Source organism: Papio anubis, chromosome 4 (assembly GCF_008728515.1).
Source record: "Papio anubis isolate 15944 chromosome 4, Panubis1.0, whole genome shotgun sequence".
NCBI classification, from domain to species: Eukaryota; Metazoa; Chordata; class Mammalia; order Primates; family Cercopithecidae; genus Papio; species Papio anubis.
In genome coordinates, this window is record NC_044979.1 from 108550304 (window position 1) to 108569012 (window position 18709).

Here is an 18709-nt window from a genome sequence, read left to right on the forward strand (position 1 = left end):
ACAATTACAAGTTTGACTTTTCTCCCTCTATGATATGCTCTGTTCCATGAGGGCAATGGAGGCACCAGAGAAGGCCAGAGGAAACATCATTAGCCCATCCTTCAGCATCAGGTTGTCCCACTGCTCCTGAGACACCCTCAGTTTTCAGGGTCACTGGTGTCCTCCCTCCTGACAAACCCTACCACAAGCGCTCAGATTCGAAGGTGCTGAACTCTCTTTTCTTCCTTACAAGGGTGCCAGAATTCTTAATTGCATTTGTTCACCCCACTAAAAGTGAGTCCTTCACAATGAGAAGAGCTAACATTTATTCAATCAACAAATGCTGAGTGTCTGCCATGGCCGGATAATCTGCCAGTCGTCAGAGCACACAGAACATGTGATTAGTAAACATAATGGTGGAGGACATCAGCCTGCTGTTATTCTCAGATGTCACCAAATGAGTGACAATTTGTACAATGTTTCATTAAATGCCTATTTAGAGGATAACCATAGATGATGACATAGAAAAAAAGTCAAACCCAGAATGCAAGAACGGTAGCCAGCAGAGCACATGGAAACAAGGTCCAGGTTGCAGGTAGTAGCTTGCAGGATAACCACAGTTGGCGACGCTTTCAGGCAGCTGGGAGAATTCTCAGTAGTCCATTTTATGGTTAAACGGTTTTACTAAGGTCTAAAAAATTCATTTCTAACTCCTAGACTTATGTTTCCATTACTATATAAAGAATGAACCAAACAAATAAATAACAAAATATGGACTATGGACCCCAAAATTTCAAGGCATGAAGAGAGCCCCAAATTCTCTGTCAACTGCAAAGAGAAACCATTAGCACAGGAATAGATGAAGAAACTGTTTTTGAGCATAATATAAACATAAACAAATCTCTTAACAGCACGAGTGTCAACAAATGCTTGTTGTTGCAAAAACAGTCTCAAAAAGTGGTGACGAGGAGACTGACAAGCAGAAATGAGCTATTTTTTCATCTCCAAAATTGCACTTCCTGGTCCACGGTTCTTAGCACTGCAGATGTTGCAGAACTGTGCAGCAGAGTTCTAAAAATGCAATTTAAAAACACAGATTTAAAACATGATCTTTTTCTACTCTCATATTCAGAAATACTATGGTAACATTAGTCAGGGAGTGGAGAGGAAGTAATACAATGTCACTCCTTTTTCTGGAGTTTATTTCTGGTTAACATAGGATTCAGTCTAGATCAGCTGTTACTCTGCGACTCAAAGGACACCCAACAGCAGAATAAGTCTAGTGTGACCTGGGGGAACACGACACTAAAAAAATGATAGCATCATGGAACACAAATCAGGCTGGAAAACACATAAGATACACAATGGCTCTCTACTGTTGTTGCTCATCTCTTCAAGCACGACAGCTGTCAATTTGGCCTGAATGAATTCCTTCAAATGGGTATGCTTTTATACTTACTATAGTATACAAAACATTTCTGAATATTTTTACATTTAAAAACTAGATTAATTTTTGTTATGTGATATGAATCTCTCTATATTTTTTTAACCCATACAGCCATAAGGATGACGGGTTGTGATTCAAGCACATTCCTCTAAGTGTGTTAATTTCCCTCTTGTTGATAGGTACCAAGCTGCCAACTCACCATGCTGGGCATGGGCAGGCACTCCTTGTGGAACATGTGCCGGCAATGGAAGACCACCACGCTGAAGGGCTTAGCTGCATCTGGCGAGGAGGGCAGAGAAAGGAGGAGAACTCAATGCAACAAGCAAGATCATTTTAAACCAATCCCAACTGAAAGTCCAGTTGCAGTTTAATTTTCAGCAATAAGCTGCCTTTGGAGAGTGGCTTATTTACAAAAGCATTCCTGAGGGGTGTTACGATCAGACACAAAACAGGTATTTTAATCATGTTGCTATGTGATTCACAGGTTACTTGCTTAGCCTCTGTGTCAGTTACCAAGACTACACTGAGGACAAACTGCAGTAACCTTTATTTTGAAAACCAGCATGTGTATGTGCCGACATGCCCCTAACCCCTATAATCATCATACACCACAGCTGAAGTCAAATCTGTGGCTTCATCAAAACGCTTTCCCCGTCTACCTGCTACCTTTGCCAAGACCACACACTGACTTCAGAGGCAGACCTGGGTTACAAGCCCAGGCTATGACCTTGCATTTTACTGCACTTCTGCTTGGGCAAATCCCCTCATCTGTTTCTGCTCTGTGTGGCCAGCTTATTTTTGGTAAGATTTAGTGTCATCAGCAGATTAAATTTGGAATTAAATCTAACTGTAGAGTGGGAATGTATGTGGTTCCTTTTTGCTGCAACACTGACTGAAACGCTACGGAAGCTCACTTCTTCACCTGAGCCCACTGCAGTTTTCAACAGAAGCACTTAAACATCCAAATCTAATTCACACGTAAACATCCAAATCTAATTCCTCTAGAAAAGAACCTAAGTAGAAAAACTTCTCATGCGCTGACCCATGAAATAATCCTTTAATGCTAAGTAAATATGAGGTCAACTAGGTCTTTTAGTACTTTGTTATGCTGAACTTATATTTGAAAAGCATTTGTTAGCATCCCGACAATGCTTTGTTAGTTTCTGCTTTCGAATTATGCAAATTTCTTCTTATGTCATAATGAACCTTAAGAAGGTGCTTTTCATTACAGATGAAGACATATATATATATATCCGCTAAGAACTAGAAATAAATGCTTATGTCTTTTAAAGACTGGCAGTTCCAATTAGATGGCAGGTATTATGTATGTTTCCATTGAAATGTGAGATAACTTGGGCATGTAGAACCATATAGCAGAGAAAAAGATTAAAGAAAAGAGAATGCTACCTATAATTTTTTTTTCCCAGACACATACATGATTCTCCTACCTTGAAATTTAAATGCTGATGGTTAGGTTTCATTTTGTTTTATCCTAGATTACAGTTCTAAAAGAAGGGCCCCCGAACCAGTGGCATCAACATTACCTGGGAACTTGTTAGATTTCTCAGTTCCTGCCCTGGAAGTTTGCAACCAGAGACTCTAGGGAGACTGACTGGGCCAGCGATCTGGGTTCCAACAAGCCTGCTGGGTGATGCTGACTCACCCTACAGCTTGAGAACCTCAGCTCTAAGCAATGGCAACACCCGCATTCCACTGAGCGGGATGCGAGCCACAACACTTCTCTCCACTGGGTTATTCTGAAAGTTACACATTTTTTATAAACGGTAGTTGGCTAATTCCAAAATTTTGATTCCACTCATCATTAAAATATATATTTGGGAAAGTTTTTGGGAAAACCTTCTTACCTGATGGAAGAATAGGGGAAAGGCACGACTCACAGATGTTCTCCTCTGTAAGAAAGCACACACACTTTGGATTATGCCCTGTTTATACCTGCTCGGCCGTTTCTGAAAGCAGGGCATGTAGTCCAGACGATTATTTCAATTTTACCCACCATCAACAAGAACACCTTTCATCTGAGTTCGGTGCATTTTCTTCAGTAAGGACAAAGAGTCAGCTACGAGAATCTTCTTGCAGCCTTCACGAAGCAGAATCTAATGCACACATTTTAAAAGAAAAGCCATCTTAAATAGACTCAAATCTGAGGGGTGAAGGGACACGGTACTGGGGATTCCAAAAGCTGGCATGCTTGAAATACTCTAAAGGGGCACTCACTGATTCTCTTGCCCTCAGTACCCTCTTCCCGCCAAACCACTGCCAGGCTGACCTGGCCAGCCAGGATCCACTCATTACACTGTGCATCATTTCTTCCAACCATACACTGGCTCCTGTAGCATGTGTATAATCAAACATACATTCCAAAGTCTGGCAAAGAAGGCCCCACATTAACTAACCCTATTGTTACTTTAGAGGGCTTCCTTATACAGATTCTCTTGGGCAGAGTTTGGCTCCTACATCATGTGCTCATTCCATTCTTCAGATCTTTACCCAGAATGAAAACCTGTTATTCCAAAATCATCCACTTACTTCATAAATTCATCTATTTACTGCACAAATAAGTACTGGGTCCCTATCACGTACAGGGTACTGGGTATAGATAATAAACTAAACAGATACAATCTCTGTCCTAAATCCCCTCCAGGCTGCGACCTGTCTTTTTCTTTCCAAATCCAATCCAAACCATTCAGCATAGTGCTATGAATGTGGTGTGTGTGTGTGGGGGGGCTGGGGGGATTAACTGACTATAATAACCTTCAAATTTGGTGACTCCTGGGAGGGCTGACAATTGAAAAAAAACCATGGATACGAATATTCTGACACAAGAGTCATTTTCTTATTCTTCACCCCAGCATTACAGCTTTTGTTTCTTTACACATTTTTCTTATTCCTCTGTAGGCTTTTTACTACTTCCCCCCTTCCTGCCTGGAGAATGACAAGAGACATCACAATGCTTTGGCAGCCTCAGAAGTCAGAAGCACACAGTGGAGGATGATGCCCTCCACTTGGCTGGTACCAAGGTTGTATTTCAGAACTGGAGACATGATGGGGTCCAAGAGTCTCCCTGCTTTTAGGTGGGGACACAGCAGGGGCAGGTAACACTTTACCTTTCATGCCCATTCTGTGGGGCAGAGTGTGAGCTTCCACCCTTTGCTGGGTTTTCTTAGGTATGAGTAGGAAACTGAGAGAGGCCCAGGAGGTGCACATAAGCCAGATGTCATTTTATATTTTATTATTATTATTTTTTAACCAGAACTTGTTGCTGCTTTTTCAGAGGGAGAAATTCAAGGCCTGAAGGACAGAGACGCTCTGGGGCTGTGCCTGTGGCTTCTCCCTTCGGGGCCTATGTGTCTTATCATACATGGTTATGTGCAGTAACACACGTCACATCATAGAAATTCACATAACAGATAGCACTGTCTCACCACAGTGCAGCTCCGAGGCTGGGAAGTATGTGTCTTTCAGTGGCAAGTTCTGCTGTTTAGAGGGGGCACTCTGGCTTTCTTCATACTGAAGTTACTCTCGACTCGACAACCTACATGGGCATTTTGCTTTCATAAGTTTTAAACTCATGCCACTGGGGGAGAAAAGTAAAGGAGCAGCCCACCGTAGCCCTCTATCCTCAGTGGTCCACGTGTTCCTCTGAAAATCCCAAAGAGCACTGGCTTTGGGTGAATCCAGCCAAAAGCCGTTTCCCCCTAATTATACAAAGACAAATTAATATTCAGGAAAACAAAACTAATGTCTAGATTCAAGTTCTATGCCTGCCATTTCTAGTATTGATGAACAAGATTATACGACTTTAGTATTCCTACATTAATTGAGAAACTGCCTATGAAGTTTTCTTGTTTAAAATTCTACCAGGAATCAAATTTTTTTGATTTTTTTTTTTTTTTTTTTGAGACAGAGTCTCGCCCTGCCGCCCAGGCTGGAGGTGCAGTGGCGCGATCTCGGCTCACTGCAAGATCCGCCTCCCGGGTCACGCCATTCTCCTGCCTCAGCCTCCTGAGTAGCTGGGACTACAGGCGCCCACCACCTCGCCCGGCTAGTTTTTTTTTTTATATTTTTTAGTAGAGACGGGGTTTCACCGTGTTAGCCAGGATGGTCTCCATCTCCTGACCTCGTGATCTGCCCGTCTCGGCCTCCCAAAGTGCTGTTTTTTGGATTTTTTAAAAAAACACATTAAAATTTTAACAGACTGCATTAAAACATACAGGTAGAAGAGAAAAATAACCAATACAGTAAGAAAGATAACTAAGAAATACTGATGTCAGGAAAACTTTAAGTAAATTTAAAAGCAAACATATAAAGCTGCTTAGCCTTGAAGACAAAAAATAAAAAACAGAGAGTAATGGTTTTGACCACAACATCTCAGATAAAATAATTGGAAAAAAAAGGGGCTCTGACTCTCAGTGGGTGCTCCAGGTCCATGGCATGAATAATGTAAGAGAAGGGCAGAGGCAGCAGTCTAGACAGAGGCCACTGTGTCTGTAAGCTAAAAAGGAACACAGCAAGATATGCAAACCAGGAAGGAACCATCTCTTCAGCAGGATTACATTTTTCTAAACAGGTACAATCTGTCTGCCTGCACAAAGCATTTTCTAGGAAAATTCATTATTCAGAGGCAAACAGCCAGGAGAGGGGAAAGTACATAAATACAGCTTACTGCTATTTACTACTTCATTTGGTCAAAATCCAAGGCTCCAAATCAGAAAAACAGGAAAACATTTTAAGTTTCATTTATACGATCCCAGGCAGGTATTTCAAAATATGAGACTATCCTCTATAGAATGTAATCACTTATTCTATAACATCTGTAATAATTTGAAGGCAATTAAAGGTGATAAGTGAAGGAAGACAGTACAAGATTATAATGTATGACAATCTACAGGTATTGCTTTCAACATCAGCTGTATGACAAAGCATTATGTTGACTATGGATTCCTAGTAGCAAGTCCACCAGTGACTCATGAAAAATATGCTGTTGTTCACATTCATTTCACCCTCAAAAGTTCATGTTTGGAATTTCCCATGAGTGTCCTTTTTATAAAGACGCTGATGGCCGAAAGTCAGATGCCACAGCAGTTGGCGTAAGCAGATCATCCTCACCCCTTTTTGACCTTCACATTCATGATTTCGGATCACTGCCATGTTTCAAGGTCATCTTACCCAGCCTATCTTCCCAGCCATAGCCTATCATCACCTTCCCCATCTCCCTTCTAACTTGCAAATGTGATGTTCTTCACATATTTAGGGCACATGCACTCTCTTCTGTTATTCAGGTTTCAATGACCAGAATGGCACCGATCACTGCTGCTCTTGCTCTGAGCACTATCTTTCATTACTTTGTGCTCTTTTTCTTTTTAAAATATGAAATACTAAAAAAACTGAAAAGAAAAAAAGACCCAAGTAAGTCCCTACCACCTAGATTTAACAAATGTTGATATTTTCCCACGCTTCAGATCTCATTCCAGAAAATAAAGTATTACAAACACAGTTGACACCTTCTTGCCCTCTACCATTCCTGCTCCTTCTTTTCAAACACAATTCCAACTTTGTTTAGGGTGTGTCCGACTGAAATATACAGCTGGCTGGGGCTCATGTAACATAGATCTGGTCAAAAAGATAAACATCAAGCCTGGGAAAGCGGCCCTTTCAAATAAAAAGCAAAGCCTCATTAGGAAAAAACCCCTTGCTTCCTCCATGTGCTATATGGAGTGTGGCTGTAAAGCCTATTGTTACGGCATCTACTTTGTCACCAAGAGGCAACAACCCTGAGGTACACTCTCCTGTTGATGCACGTTGAGGCTATCTCCAGTTTAGGGCTACTAAGGAAATCCAAAGGACATTCCTTTTTATGGAACTGATTTTCATCTCTTGAGTAAATACATAGGAGTGAAATTCCTGGGTCATGGAGTAGGTGTATGTTCAATTTTTCAAGTAAATGTCAAACAGTTTTCCAAAGTGGTTATATGCCATTTTATACTCCCACATATTAGGTTGGATATCTAATAAAAATACCTTCCCTCTTGAATAATAATCTAACTCTTAATTTTTATGTAAATTTTAGGACCAGTTTATCAATTTCCATGAAAAATTCTTTGGAGATTTTGATTAAAATTTTATTGACCATACAGATGATTATTTTAGGGAGAACTAATAACATTTATGATATGGATGTACTTTTAACAATTGAATAAATGGTCAAGTTCAATCTGCTATTGATTTATGTATTATTTTTGCATTTGTGTTTAAAAAAAAAGATAGGGCTATAATTTTCCCATATTGCCCTCACGTAATGCTGGTATTAGGGTTATACTAGCATCCCATAAGGAACTGAGGAACTTCTCCATTCTATTATCTGGAAAAGTAAAACAGAGGTTGCCTGTTTTTATTTATTTTTATTACTTTTAATTAATTTTTTTTTGACACGGTCTTGCTCTGCACCCAGGCTGGAATACAGTGGCATGATCAGAACTCACTGCAGCCTTGACCTCCTGGGCTTAAGTGGTCCTCCTGCCTCCGCCTCCCATGTAGCTGGGACCACAGGCATGAGCCATCACACCCAGCTATTTATGTATTTTTAGTAGAGACAGGGTTTCACCATGTTGCTCAGGCTTATCTCAAACTCCTGAGCTCAAGCCACCTGCTCACCTCAGATTCCCAAAGTGACGAGATTACAGGCATGAACCACCGTATCCAGCCACCTATTTTTTTTAAAAGGATTGATAAAACTTGTCTCTAAAACTGTCTATGTTGAATAAGTGCCTTTATTGTAGCTATACATTTTGACTGCCAATTTAGTTAATGACTACAGGTTTATTCTATTTGCTTGAGTAAACTTTTATAACTTATTATTTTCCTAGAAAATAGTTCAGTTCTTCTGAGTTTTCAAAGATATTGATATAAACTTGTATTCTTTGCTTACTTTAGGTGTTGAAAACTTAGTCTGCATGAACTTTGTTTTTTATGGTTATGCTGATTGTTTCCCTGTGCCTTCTTCTCAAACTTTACGGAATTTGCAAATACATTTTGTGACGTTTCCTGAATGTTTATGGACTACAGAAGCTTATAAGCATGCAGTTTTGAAGATATGTCCTCCTCCCCACCAAAAGTAGTTTTTGTTTTCCAAAGTATGCCTAACTGGCCTTTCAAAGATCAATCATTTTTAACCCACTAAAAACTTTCTCACTTGTTTCCTCCTGTTTTACCCTGGTTTCTTATTCTCTGTGTTGGACAGCCTCTGATATCACTTTCAGAACTTAAGACTAAAACTTAAAACTTTTCTGCGAAATATCTCTACTTGGTAAATTAAACAGCACCATTATTAACCTTTGCTTTGTAATCTATATCTCTTATTAGAATATCACTGACAATCGGATGGGTGTGGTAGCTCACACTTATAATCTCGGCACTTTGAGAGGCTGAGATAGGAGGATCTCTTGAGCCCAGGAGTTCAAGACCAGCCTGGGCAACATAGTGAGACCCTGTCTCAGCAAAGAATTAAAATTACAAAAATTAGCCAGGCATAGTGGCACATGCCTGTAGTTCCAACTACTCCAGAGGCTGAGGTGAAAGGATCGCTTGAGCCCAGGAGGTCAAGGCTACAGTGAGCTGTGACTGCACCACTGCCAGGCTCCAGCCTGGGCAACAAAGTAAGGCCTTGTCTCAAAACGAAACAAAAAGAATTTCACTGAGGATACACCAGGCTTTTCTTTCCTCAACTTCATAACAGTATTAATTCTCATCTCAAAAAATAATTGTAGGTATGGCCTAGAAAGTACAATACTACTTTTCAGAGATTTATTTTCCTTACGGGACTTTCCTGTATTTCTCCAAGATTATTCAAATCTAGGGGTCAATTTCTTCTTACATCCTACTCCAGGATTCTTGTTTTCTTAATATTACTTTGTTTCCTTCCATAGTTCTAAGTTTTTCTAAATTACATATTTTATCAACAAGACCTTTATTCTTTCCTTTTCATCATTTTGAAGTCAACCAGCTATGGCTTCTATAAACAATCTGTTACATATTATATTTTGTGCTACTGTAAATTTAAATAAGAAAGAATTTATAATACAACTGTTGAAAACCAACATGACAACTTAGATTTGCCTTAGCTTCCCCTTTTCTCCTTATTTCTCTGCAGTTCATCATCACTGATAATAATCCCAACCAAAAGCAAAACACCAGACCCATAGAAGTTGTATAAAGCAATAAAAGAACTGTATGTCAGCAAAGTTGTTATGGTTCATTAGAAACGGCAGCCATGGGAAAAATGCCATCAAAAGTCGCCAAATAAAAATGTGTAATAAAATAATACAAACTTAATTACACATTTTATAATTATTACATTTGTAATAATTACTTACTACAAGTATAAAAATTTGCAATAAAATAAAATAAGTAAAATAAAAATTCTGAAATTTTTCTTTTAAAAGATTCTTTGAACACTAAACATTTTGCTGACATTGCCTTGTTCATACTGCAATGCTTGTCATTAGAACTGCAAATGACAGACAGCTACTTGGTTTGAAAAGCCCCCAATATGACACGGGGTTAGACTGAGAAACTTTTCCCCTCATTTCTAATCCTTCCTTTAGGTCACAATGCTATGGAACTTGAATTCTTCTTGAAAAAGCTTTGCTTTTGGCTGGGATTCTTATAAAGATAATGAGTTGCAGAGAAATACAAAGGGAAAGAGATCCTAAGGTCTTATGTTGGAGTTCAGAAACAATCTTATAAACACAATTGTATTTAAATTTCTAATAGCACAAGGTATGGATGTACCAAATTAATTTTAAAAGCTACACCTTGTTGTCACAGGCCACCTACGTCACCTAAAAGCTGTGATAAGGCAAAACTGAAATAATTTCAAAAGGAAAACAACAAATCTCATTTGGTCTTAAAAGTTTATTTCATGAACTCTTCTATGAGAGAGTTTATTCAAAAACTCTCACATAGAAGAAAATTAGGAGCTTATATACTGAGAGTCAAAAAGAAATCCATGTAGGCCCAAAAAAAAGGTTGGTAAGAAAGAAGCGTTATTTCCTCTTATCCCATTTGGATTGCAAAGTAGAGATATGGGAAATAAAGGACTATGGGGACTGCAGCAAATGTAAACTTGGAAAAATAACTTTGGAAGGCATGGAGATGTCTGGAATCAGCTTACCAGTTTGCATGAGGTATGTGTGTGTACATGTGTGTGTCTGTGTGTGTGTACATGTGTCTATGGTATGTGTGCGTGTCTGTGTCTGTGTGCATGGTGCATGTAGTTTAACAAAACAGAAGTGTTAAGGCATTTTACTTCTCCCAGAAACATTAATTCAGATCATGAGCTGCATGAACAAAGGGCTGCGTCTCGCTCATCTCCAGGTCTATGAGACCACATGTCGAGGCCCTGTTAGCACATAACATACTGTCTGACACAGGAGATACTCACATATTTGAATAAATGCATTTATAAGTCATCAAGTATATGGCATTTTGAAAACAACTATCCTGTGAGACACTAAGGCCTCTGACAGCCCCTCTGTTAAGGAGTCGCCCATCAGTGTTGCTGACTTCATCTGAGAGGAGCTGTCCTGCTACCCAGCCCCAGCCAGGGTTCAATCCAAGGGGCAGTTGGGAGGAACAGGGCAGGGGAGGGAAGGGAGCCAAGGGATGGACAATTTGTCGTTTTTTTTTTCTTTAAATAAATGTCACTTTTGAGGCAAAAGAAAAAACCGTGAAAAATAAACCCCAATTATACCTAAAAATCTAAGCTGCTTTATTAGATCCCAAAATAAATATTAAGACTTACATTAAAATATTAGGTTAACATTAAATATGCAGCTGTATTCAATATGTAAAGACATATTTATAAAATGCCTCTGTTAAGAACTTTAGAAACAAAAAATATTTTAGAGATCATCTAATTTCAAGGTTCTAAAATTTCAATACACAGACTAGTGCCAGACTAGGTGGGTAAGAAATATCAAGGTGGTTTCAGGACATGTTCCCTAGTCCTTCCCAAGAGAGTCTCATTCAGCAGATCTGGGCTGGGTGCCTCAAACTATGTAATGTATACAAGAATCCAGATGATTCTGGTGTGCAGCCAGGCTTCACAAACACTGGCTTAATCTAATTGGGAAACCGAGCTCCAGAAAGCTGAAGTGCCTTACCAAAGTCTCAACAGGCTTGTTAATGGCAAAGCCAGAACTGGAGCCCAGGTCTGTAAATACCATGTCCATTGCTCTTTAAAAGACAACAGTTGCCTATTTGTCTTCCATACCAATTCTGTATGTGACTCTGGTATAAACTGCCAGTACAATGAATGCATCTCCAGAGACCAAATGGGCCCAGCAGTGAGAGATACACAGGATATGATGTGGAAGGCCACACAACAGCACTATGTAGATAGTCCATTTTTTATCCAGAGATAACATAAACGAAGTACCACTAGGCATGCACATAGAACTTCAGCCACTGCTAGAATAGAAAGGAGGATAAAAATCATAATTGTAAAACTGAAAGCATGAGCACCAAAAAGTTTTGGCACATATTTGTCTTACAGACGGATTAAAAACAAAAGCATTTACAAACAGTTACACCTAATTATAGCGAGTGGAAAATCTCATCTACAAAGCTTCTATCTCAAGAAAAAGAACAGTACAGGGTGGATTTTCCCTCCCTCATCAGGTGAGTTGACCTTATTTTCAATATGCAGAGATTCCACATTCACACCACTTTTGAAAGCTGGTGGAAAAGGAAGTCGGGCAATGCTTCTCTTAGATTGGTAGCTGGGGAGATAACTATCTATCTTTAAAAAAATAAAACAAAAACAGCCTGGGTGCGGTGGCTCACACCTGTCATCCCAGCACTTTGGGAGGCCGAGGCAGGCAGATCACGAGGTCAGGAGATGAAGACTATCCTGACCAACATGGATAAACTGTCTGTACTAAAAATACAAAAATTAGCTGGACATGGTGGCATGTGCCTGTAATCCCAGCTACTCAGGAGGCTGATGCAGGAGAATCGTTTGAACCGAGGAGGTGGAGGTTACAGCCAGCCGAGATCATGCCACTGCACTCCAGCCTGGTGACAGAGCAAGACTCCGTCTCAAAAAAATAAATAAATAAATAAAATAAAATAAAAACAAAACTTCGCAGCACCATCCATGAAAAGAAAACATAAAACTGCCAAATGGCAGGAGGCAGAGCAGCACCAAGTGCATAGGCTTGGAATCCTGGCTCTACTGCATGACATGGGCAAATCACGCAACATCTTCTAGCCTCAACTTTCTCATCTGCAGAGCAGGGGCGAGGGCCTGCTGGGAGAACCATGTGGCATGATTCTGCCAAGTATAAAAGGATACAAATATGGGGGTCGATCACCACAATAACACAAGTCCAGAGGAGTTTCCATCACAGTGGAAACTCCTGAGTGTTGTGTCCATCTTGTAAAGGCTAAGTCACAGGTTTCTGCAGTGATCTTCGAAATTTTTGTAATCAGGAGACCCAAACCAGTGCCCAAAGCTGAACATCCTGCTCCAGAGAGAAATGTAGAGAAAACTAACTAGGCAGGTGTTGGCTAAAGGCAATTCGGCTTTGTACCTAATGCCTTAGCTCCAGTTAGCCTTAGGAATGTCTGCAGCCCCTAAAGCATCTAAGATGGACATTTAATCTAGCCCCTGCTCCCTTTTATTTTTCTAGGAAAAACAGAGGTCCAGGGATATGCAATGACTTGTTCAGGATCATCCGCTACTTTACTTATGGGTTAGACTCACACCAGGGACTCAAGAGGCTTAGCCTGGTGAGATTTCCACTGCACCATGACACCTTAGAAGCAAGTTAAAACATGCTTGCTATATTCTTTTCCCAAGAGGTGTTACCCATAATGAAAAAATCCTAAGACCCCACTCTAATTAGCAGATTTTTCAGAGATTACTTTTGGCTATAAAAGGTAATGTAGTCATGGATTTTAAAAAGGCATGAGATTTAGTCAGAGGATCTGTGTTCAAACCCAGTTCATCACCTTCCCAGACTGGCAAATCATTTAACTTTTCTGAGAGTCAGTCTTTTCACCTGTAAAACAAAGATGACAGTTCCTACAAAACTGTTGTGAAGACGAAATGTTTGTCAAATAAAACCGTCAAGAAAAGTGTTTAAGAACAAAGATGCTGAAATTCTTAAGGGAAAAAAGCCTCCAACTACAAAAATGGATATAAATACTAAATAAATAAATGCTAAATTTATAATGTTTTAAAAATAGAAAATATAAAACATTAGAAATTTATAGCATAAACTCATTTGGAAACTGGTCAGTTCACGTAAAAACTGAAGTATCATTGATACCGTATTATTTTGGAAGTAAGTTATATCAAAATAAGTGCTATTCGTCCTTGAAATCAGGCCTAGAAACATTTAAAGTTTATGACGTGCAATACATGCTACTTGCATCTTACTGACTTCATGAAGCTTTTAAAATTTGTGCAGTGATTACCCTAACAAGGTAGCTAGGTATAAAAACATAGAAAGTTAAAGAAATTAAACGCTGCTAATGTAGTTGATTATACTATTTCCTTAAACTATGTCATGTCATAGGCATCTAACAAACCTAATGATGCTAACCTTCAGTTGAAGAAAGTTGTTACATTTTAGAAAACGTGAAACCAAAAGCAGAAGAGTTACTCATTTCAAGTTTTTCCCACAACATTCTCTCATTCTCTCACCCACCTTCCAGTTAACAACTGGCTAATGAATGATCTCCCAAAGCAGTGCCAAGTTTTAAATGCTGTATGCTCCATTGTCAATCTCCCTTTAGAGATTTCCAACGCATACTAGCAAGAAAAGGTGCTGAGAAACCCTGTGAGAACATTTCCCCAACATCTGACCACAGATCCCTACATTACTGAATGGTTCTTGATATCCCCTGGGGTTACTGTCCCACCCAACACCATCACACACAGAGTCAGTTCCAGATTCCTGGAAATTGATGAACATGCAAAATTTCTCCCGAATTTGCAGATTGAATAGGGTTGCTAATTTTTTACTTTGCTAAGTGAGAGTATGTGAAAAACAACATAGTTTAATGAAATACAAAATTAAAAAAAAGAATAAAATAAAAACATGCATGCGAAATCCTTCTGGAAATTGCAAAATGCTCTCTGGATAGATTTATTTTTACAGTGAACTCTAATAGATTGCTTAGAGAAAGGAAACACATTAAGTGGTCATTAATATATTATGTAAAAAAGAGCAGAGAAATACTTTAAACTCTTTATCTACGAGTGAAAAATAACGCCTGGAATTATTTGAACAACCTGCCCCCGGAGAGCATTTTCTGTTTGCATTCTCCAACAAGATGCCTGAGCTCCAGTGGGGACTCCAGATGCAGCAGTTTCCGTAGGCTCTGCTGCCTTCCCTGTTCATCTCTCCCTCAGCCTCTGAGAAGCCACTCCTTGGTTGGGGGATTCATAGGCAACCACAGCTTTTTGGACCCACTGGCTAAATAATTCTGAACCTCCTTAACACATTACCAAACTACAGACTTACATATCTTAAGGAAAAGCTCTAGTTAAGAAAAAACACTGATTTAGCAGCTTCTTTAGTATAAATTTTTACGTTTGGCATTCATTTTGCATCTAATAATAATTTCATTTTTATTTCCAGCTGACTCAGAATGATGCAAATTTATTTATTAAAAATGAATGAACACGGAGACCACAGTGGTGCCCATGAGCTTGGTTCTCTGGAAGAATGACCTAGACAGAGGGATGCACTATGTGGTTTTGCAGTCATTGTGGAGGCTGGGGAAAAAGAAAGGCACAACTTCTAACCTGGAGGCCAAGTTTCTTGCACTACTGGCGAAAGGCAGAGGGATAATTATTGACTACTTCCCTTGGGGGAGGGTTGTTCAGAGACACCTAAATGACTTCTCATCAAACGTGGATTTGAAACCTAAAGCATATTCTGGCATGCCTAGGGTTGGTAAGGGCCAGTGAAGTATAGGTCATTATCAAGTTCACTCACACTCAGAGGCTTATAAGGTCTGACACTGAAACCACTTTCATCAAAGCCCAATTCTGACTTTTTAAACTAGTGACTTCCCCAGGAAGGGACGTCACCTTTCTGGATTCCCAGGGCGCGGCCATAAAAGGCCAGCTCCTCATCTCACCTCTCTTTGCCTATTAACCCATTCCCACGTTTTTATTTCCTTCTTGCCTTTCTCATTCTCCTTCCAATAACCTTTCCCCTGGGTCATCTGCACACCTCCAAATTCCACTGGAAATACATGCCTGTATATCGTTAAGCTTTTTGCGGAACAGGTAATCTACTTCTTTGGCTTAACTGAATACAAATTTCTCTCCCATGAACCCAATTTCTCACAAAGCTCTCCTGAGTGAAGTCTCCATGATCTCTCACACCCTCATCCCCACCCCCACTCCCATCTTCAAACTTCTTCACGTTTTAAGTTGTGTTGTCCAGTTAATACCACTGTCCCCTGTGGACTCTTCAATGAGAAGCTGGAGCCTGGCTTAAGGCACCTCGTTTCTTCCTCCTGGCCTTCATGTCCATGAGGATGACTCAGAAAGGCTGTGGCCTCAGTTTCTCTACTAATTCTACACAAATGACCTTTACCACCTTCCCACTTTTTGAACATGTATACACCATGACTCCGCTTCAGAAACATTAATGACGTCACACTCTCTGGCACAACCTCTTGTCCCTGCAGCTCTGCCATCCCTTTCATCTCTTACATCTGTTTTTGATGTCACCAATGTACCTGCAATATCTTCTCCTTTCCACCTTGCCTCTTACCTAAGGCTGTTACCCTGAGTGCAGGCAGACCTCTACTTTGCAACCTGCATGGTGAATCCTTGCCCAATGGATCTCACATCATAATGCTCCTCAGCTAATAGCCTTTTCTTTTGGCTTTACCTGCAAAAATTGTTTCTAGGAAAGCAATTTCACCCACTATTAACAAAAACTCATTTTCAAGTGAATTAGAGGAAGAACAACAGTCTTAATGGTTTTTTTTTTTTTTTTCTGAGACGGAGTCTCGCTCTGTCGCCCAGGCTGGAGTGCAGTGGCGCAATCTCCGCTCACTGCAAGCTCCGCCGCCTCCCAGGTTCACGCCATTCTCCTGCCTCAGCCTCCTGAGAAGCTGGGACTACAGGTGCCCGTCACCACGCCCAGCTAATTTTTTTTTGTATTTTTAGTAGAGACAGGGTTTCACCGTGTTTGCCAGGATGGTCTCAATCTCCTGACCTCGTGATCCATCCGCCTCGGCCTCCCAAAGTGCTGGGATTACAGGCGTGAGCTACCGCACCCGGGCAACAGTCTGAATTTTTAAGGAAATGTTTTAATTCAAGTTCTATAGAAGCTACCAGCTTCCTGAAAAATAGTAATTGCTAGAGTCTTTTTAAGGAAAAGATTAAGATGCTTTGTAATTAGTATAATAATTTATATGAAAATAATGAGTTCCACTGTTCTTATCACAAATTCTGATTTAACAAGGATAATAAAGTTGCACTATTCTAGAAAACAGACAAAAGGTTAAATAAAATCCTATATTTTAACAGCTTTCAGGCAACAGATTACTGAATGGCTTCAAAAAAAAATTATTACCTTACTGAAAAACATTTTTGTTAATTCCCTCAAATGGACACAATACTTATTCTCCCTAAAAATGTTGGGGTGGCCTGATCTAATGGCCACTATAACTGCTTTCATACCTCAATTTCATGTTATATTAACCATACAAATGTAAGAATGTCTGCTCAAAAGCAAGTGAAAATTGGAGATGGCTAAAGAATCAAATAGCCTTCTTAAGGCCTTTAAGGTATTACTGGACAACATAATTTTAAAGGTGACGTTTCTAATTACTGTGTTTGAACAGTTTTCTAAATATCTGGGCCTAAATAAAATGTAACCATAAAATTGAAACTTTTTAACTGACACCTAACATAAACCCTAGAAATATTTATCCAGTACTAAGTCAACTCATTCAGCATGCTCATTTGTCCAAGAAAGGATACTTACTTGCAAATTGTAGTCTTGCAGAATTTTAACCAAGGAATCTCTCAAATTGGGAATCTCCATTCCTTCCTTAATACGGTGAATCAGTAGAATTGGGTCAACGTGTGTGCCAATGTTGTTTAACAAGCCAGTAATAAATGCTACAAAATATCACATAAAACAATGAACATAAAAGCAACATTAAAATGCAATTTTATTTGCACATAATTTGCACATAATGCAATTTTAGACCAAAAGTAACTCAAAGAAAAAATTATTTCCTTCAAAGTAAGTGTTAAAAACATTTAAATTTCTAAACTCCTAAGAATTAATCTTCTAAACTTCCAAGAACTAACGCTCCTTAAGGCATGAAGGAGAAAGTAAATAAGAACTGTTTTAAAACAGCTGAACAAATGATTACTTGCCTTCAGATGACAGCTTTTAGCATCCAATGGGTGCAAACAGTATTTATTGACAACTGATTACCATTCAGGTATTATATACACTTTCCTCAAATACTGCGCAAGGTAGGAATGCTGTGGCCGCATTTTACAGACAAGGGAAATGGGGTGTTTAATTTTTCCAGGGTCACACAGCTAAGAAGTAATGTGCCCAAATTCACTCAGGCCAGCCTCAAGTTTATGATGTGTTCTGTGACATCACTTTGCCTCTTGAGATTCTTAAACTATTCTTTATCTTGCTAGTTACAAATGAGACTCCTTATATTGTCAAGAGGATAGTTATTAAAGTCCATTTCAGATTAAGGTAGTTACATGAACATAAAGATTTCCTACCAAACTTAAAAATAAAAAACAAAAAAAAAAAAAAAAAGGAAAGAGGAAATTTCAAATCACTACTGTTAGTTATTTTCAAAAGAGTCGGGTTTCTGTTAGGTGACTGCTTTTGTTTTTTCCTTTCCAAAATGGGAGACCCAATGCAAATAGTCAAGCTGAGGACCAGCAAATACAAACTCTGGGTGCTGTACTGATAAAAACAGTGCAGGAAAGAGGCTAAATGCTGCAATGCAAACATCCAAATATCATCAATGTCCAGAACAGTTACATGTTTCCAAAAAAGACTGGTAAGGTCTATACACTTAAACTATAAACACTCCCATATACAAGCTAAAAACAAACAAAAAAAACACACACACCAACACAACCCAGATGACATTTATTCAATTTGCTTGCAAGCAGGTAAAAACATGCCTCATGGGGACACAATTAATAAACTGTGTAGCCACCTGTTCTTCATCACATTCAGG

The 18709-nt window shown here is 39.3% G+C and overlaps 1 protein-coding gene across 1 annotated transcript in view; it reads right to left on the reverse strand.

Annotated features, from left to right (window-relative positions):
- Window positions 1-281: 281 nt before the first annotated feature.
- Window positions 282-18709, reverse strand: part of VPS41 (VPS41 subunit of HOPS complex) — a 186927-nt gene continuing 168499 nt past the window's right edge. The window contains exons 25-29 of the mRNA XM_021935859.2: window positions 17470-17606; window positions 3441-3540; window positions 3292-3336; window positions 1626-1705; window positions 282-1050 (exon numbers count right to left, since the gene is read on the reverse strand). Coding sequence (XP_021791551.2) covers window positions 970-1050; window positions 1626-1705; window positions 3292-3336; window positions 3441-3540; window positions 17470-17606 — 443 coding nt within the window. The 3' untranslated portion in view covers window positions 282-969. The remainder of the gene's footprint in view (window positions 1051-1625; window positions 1706-3291; window positions 3337-3440; window positions 3541-17469; window positions 17607-18709) is intronic.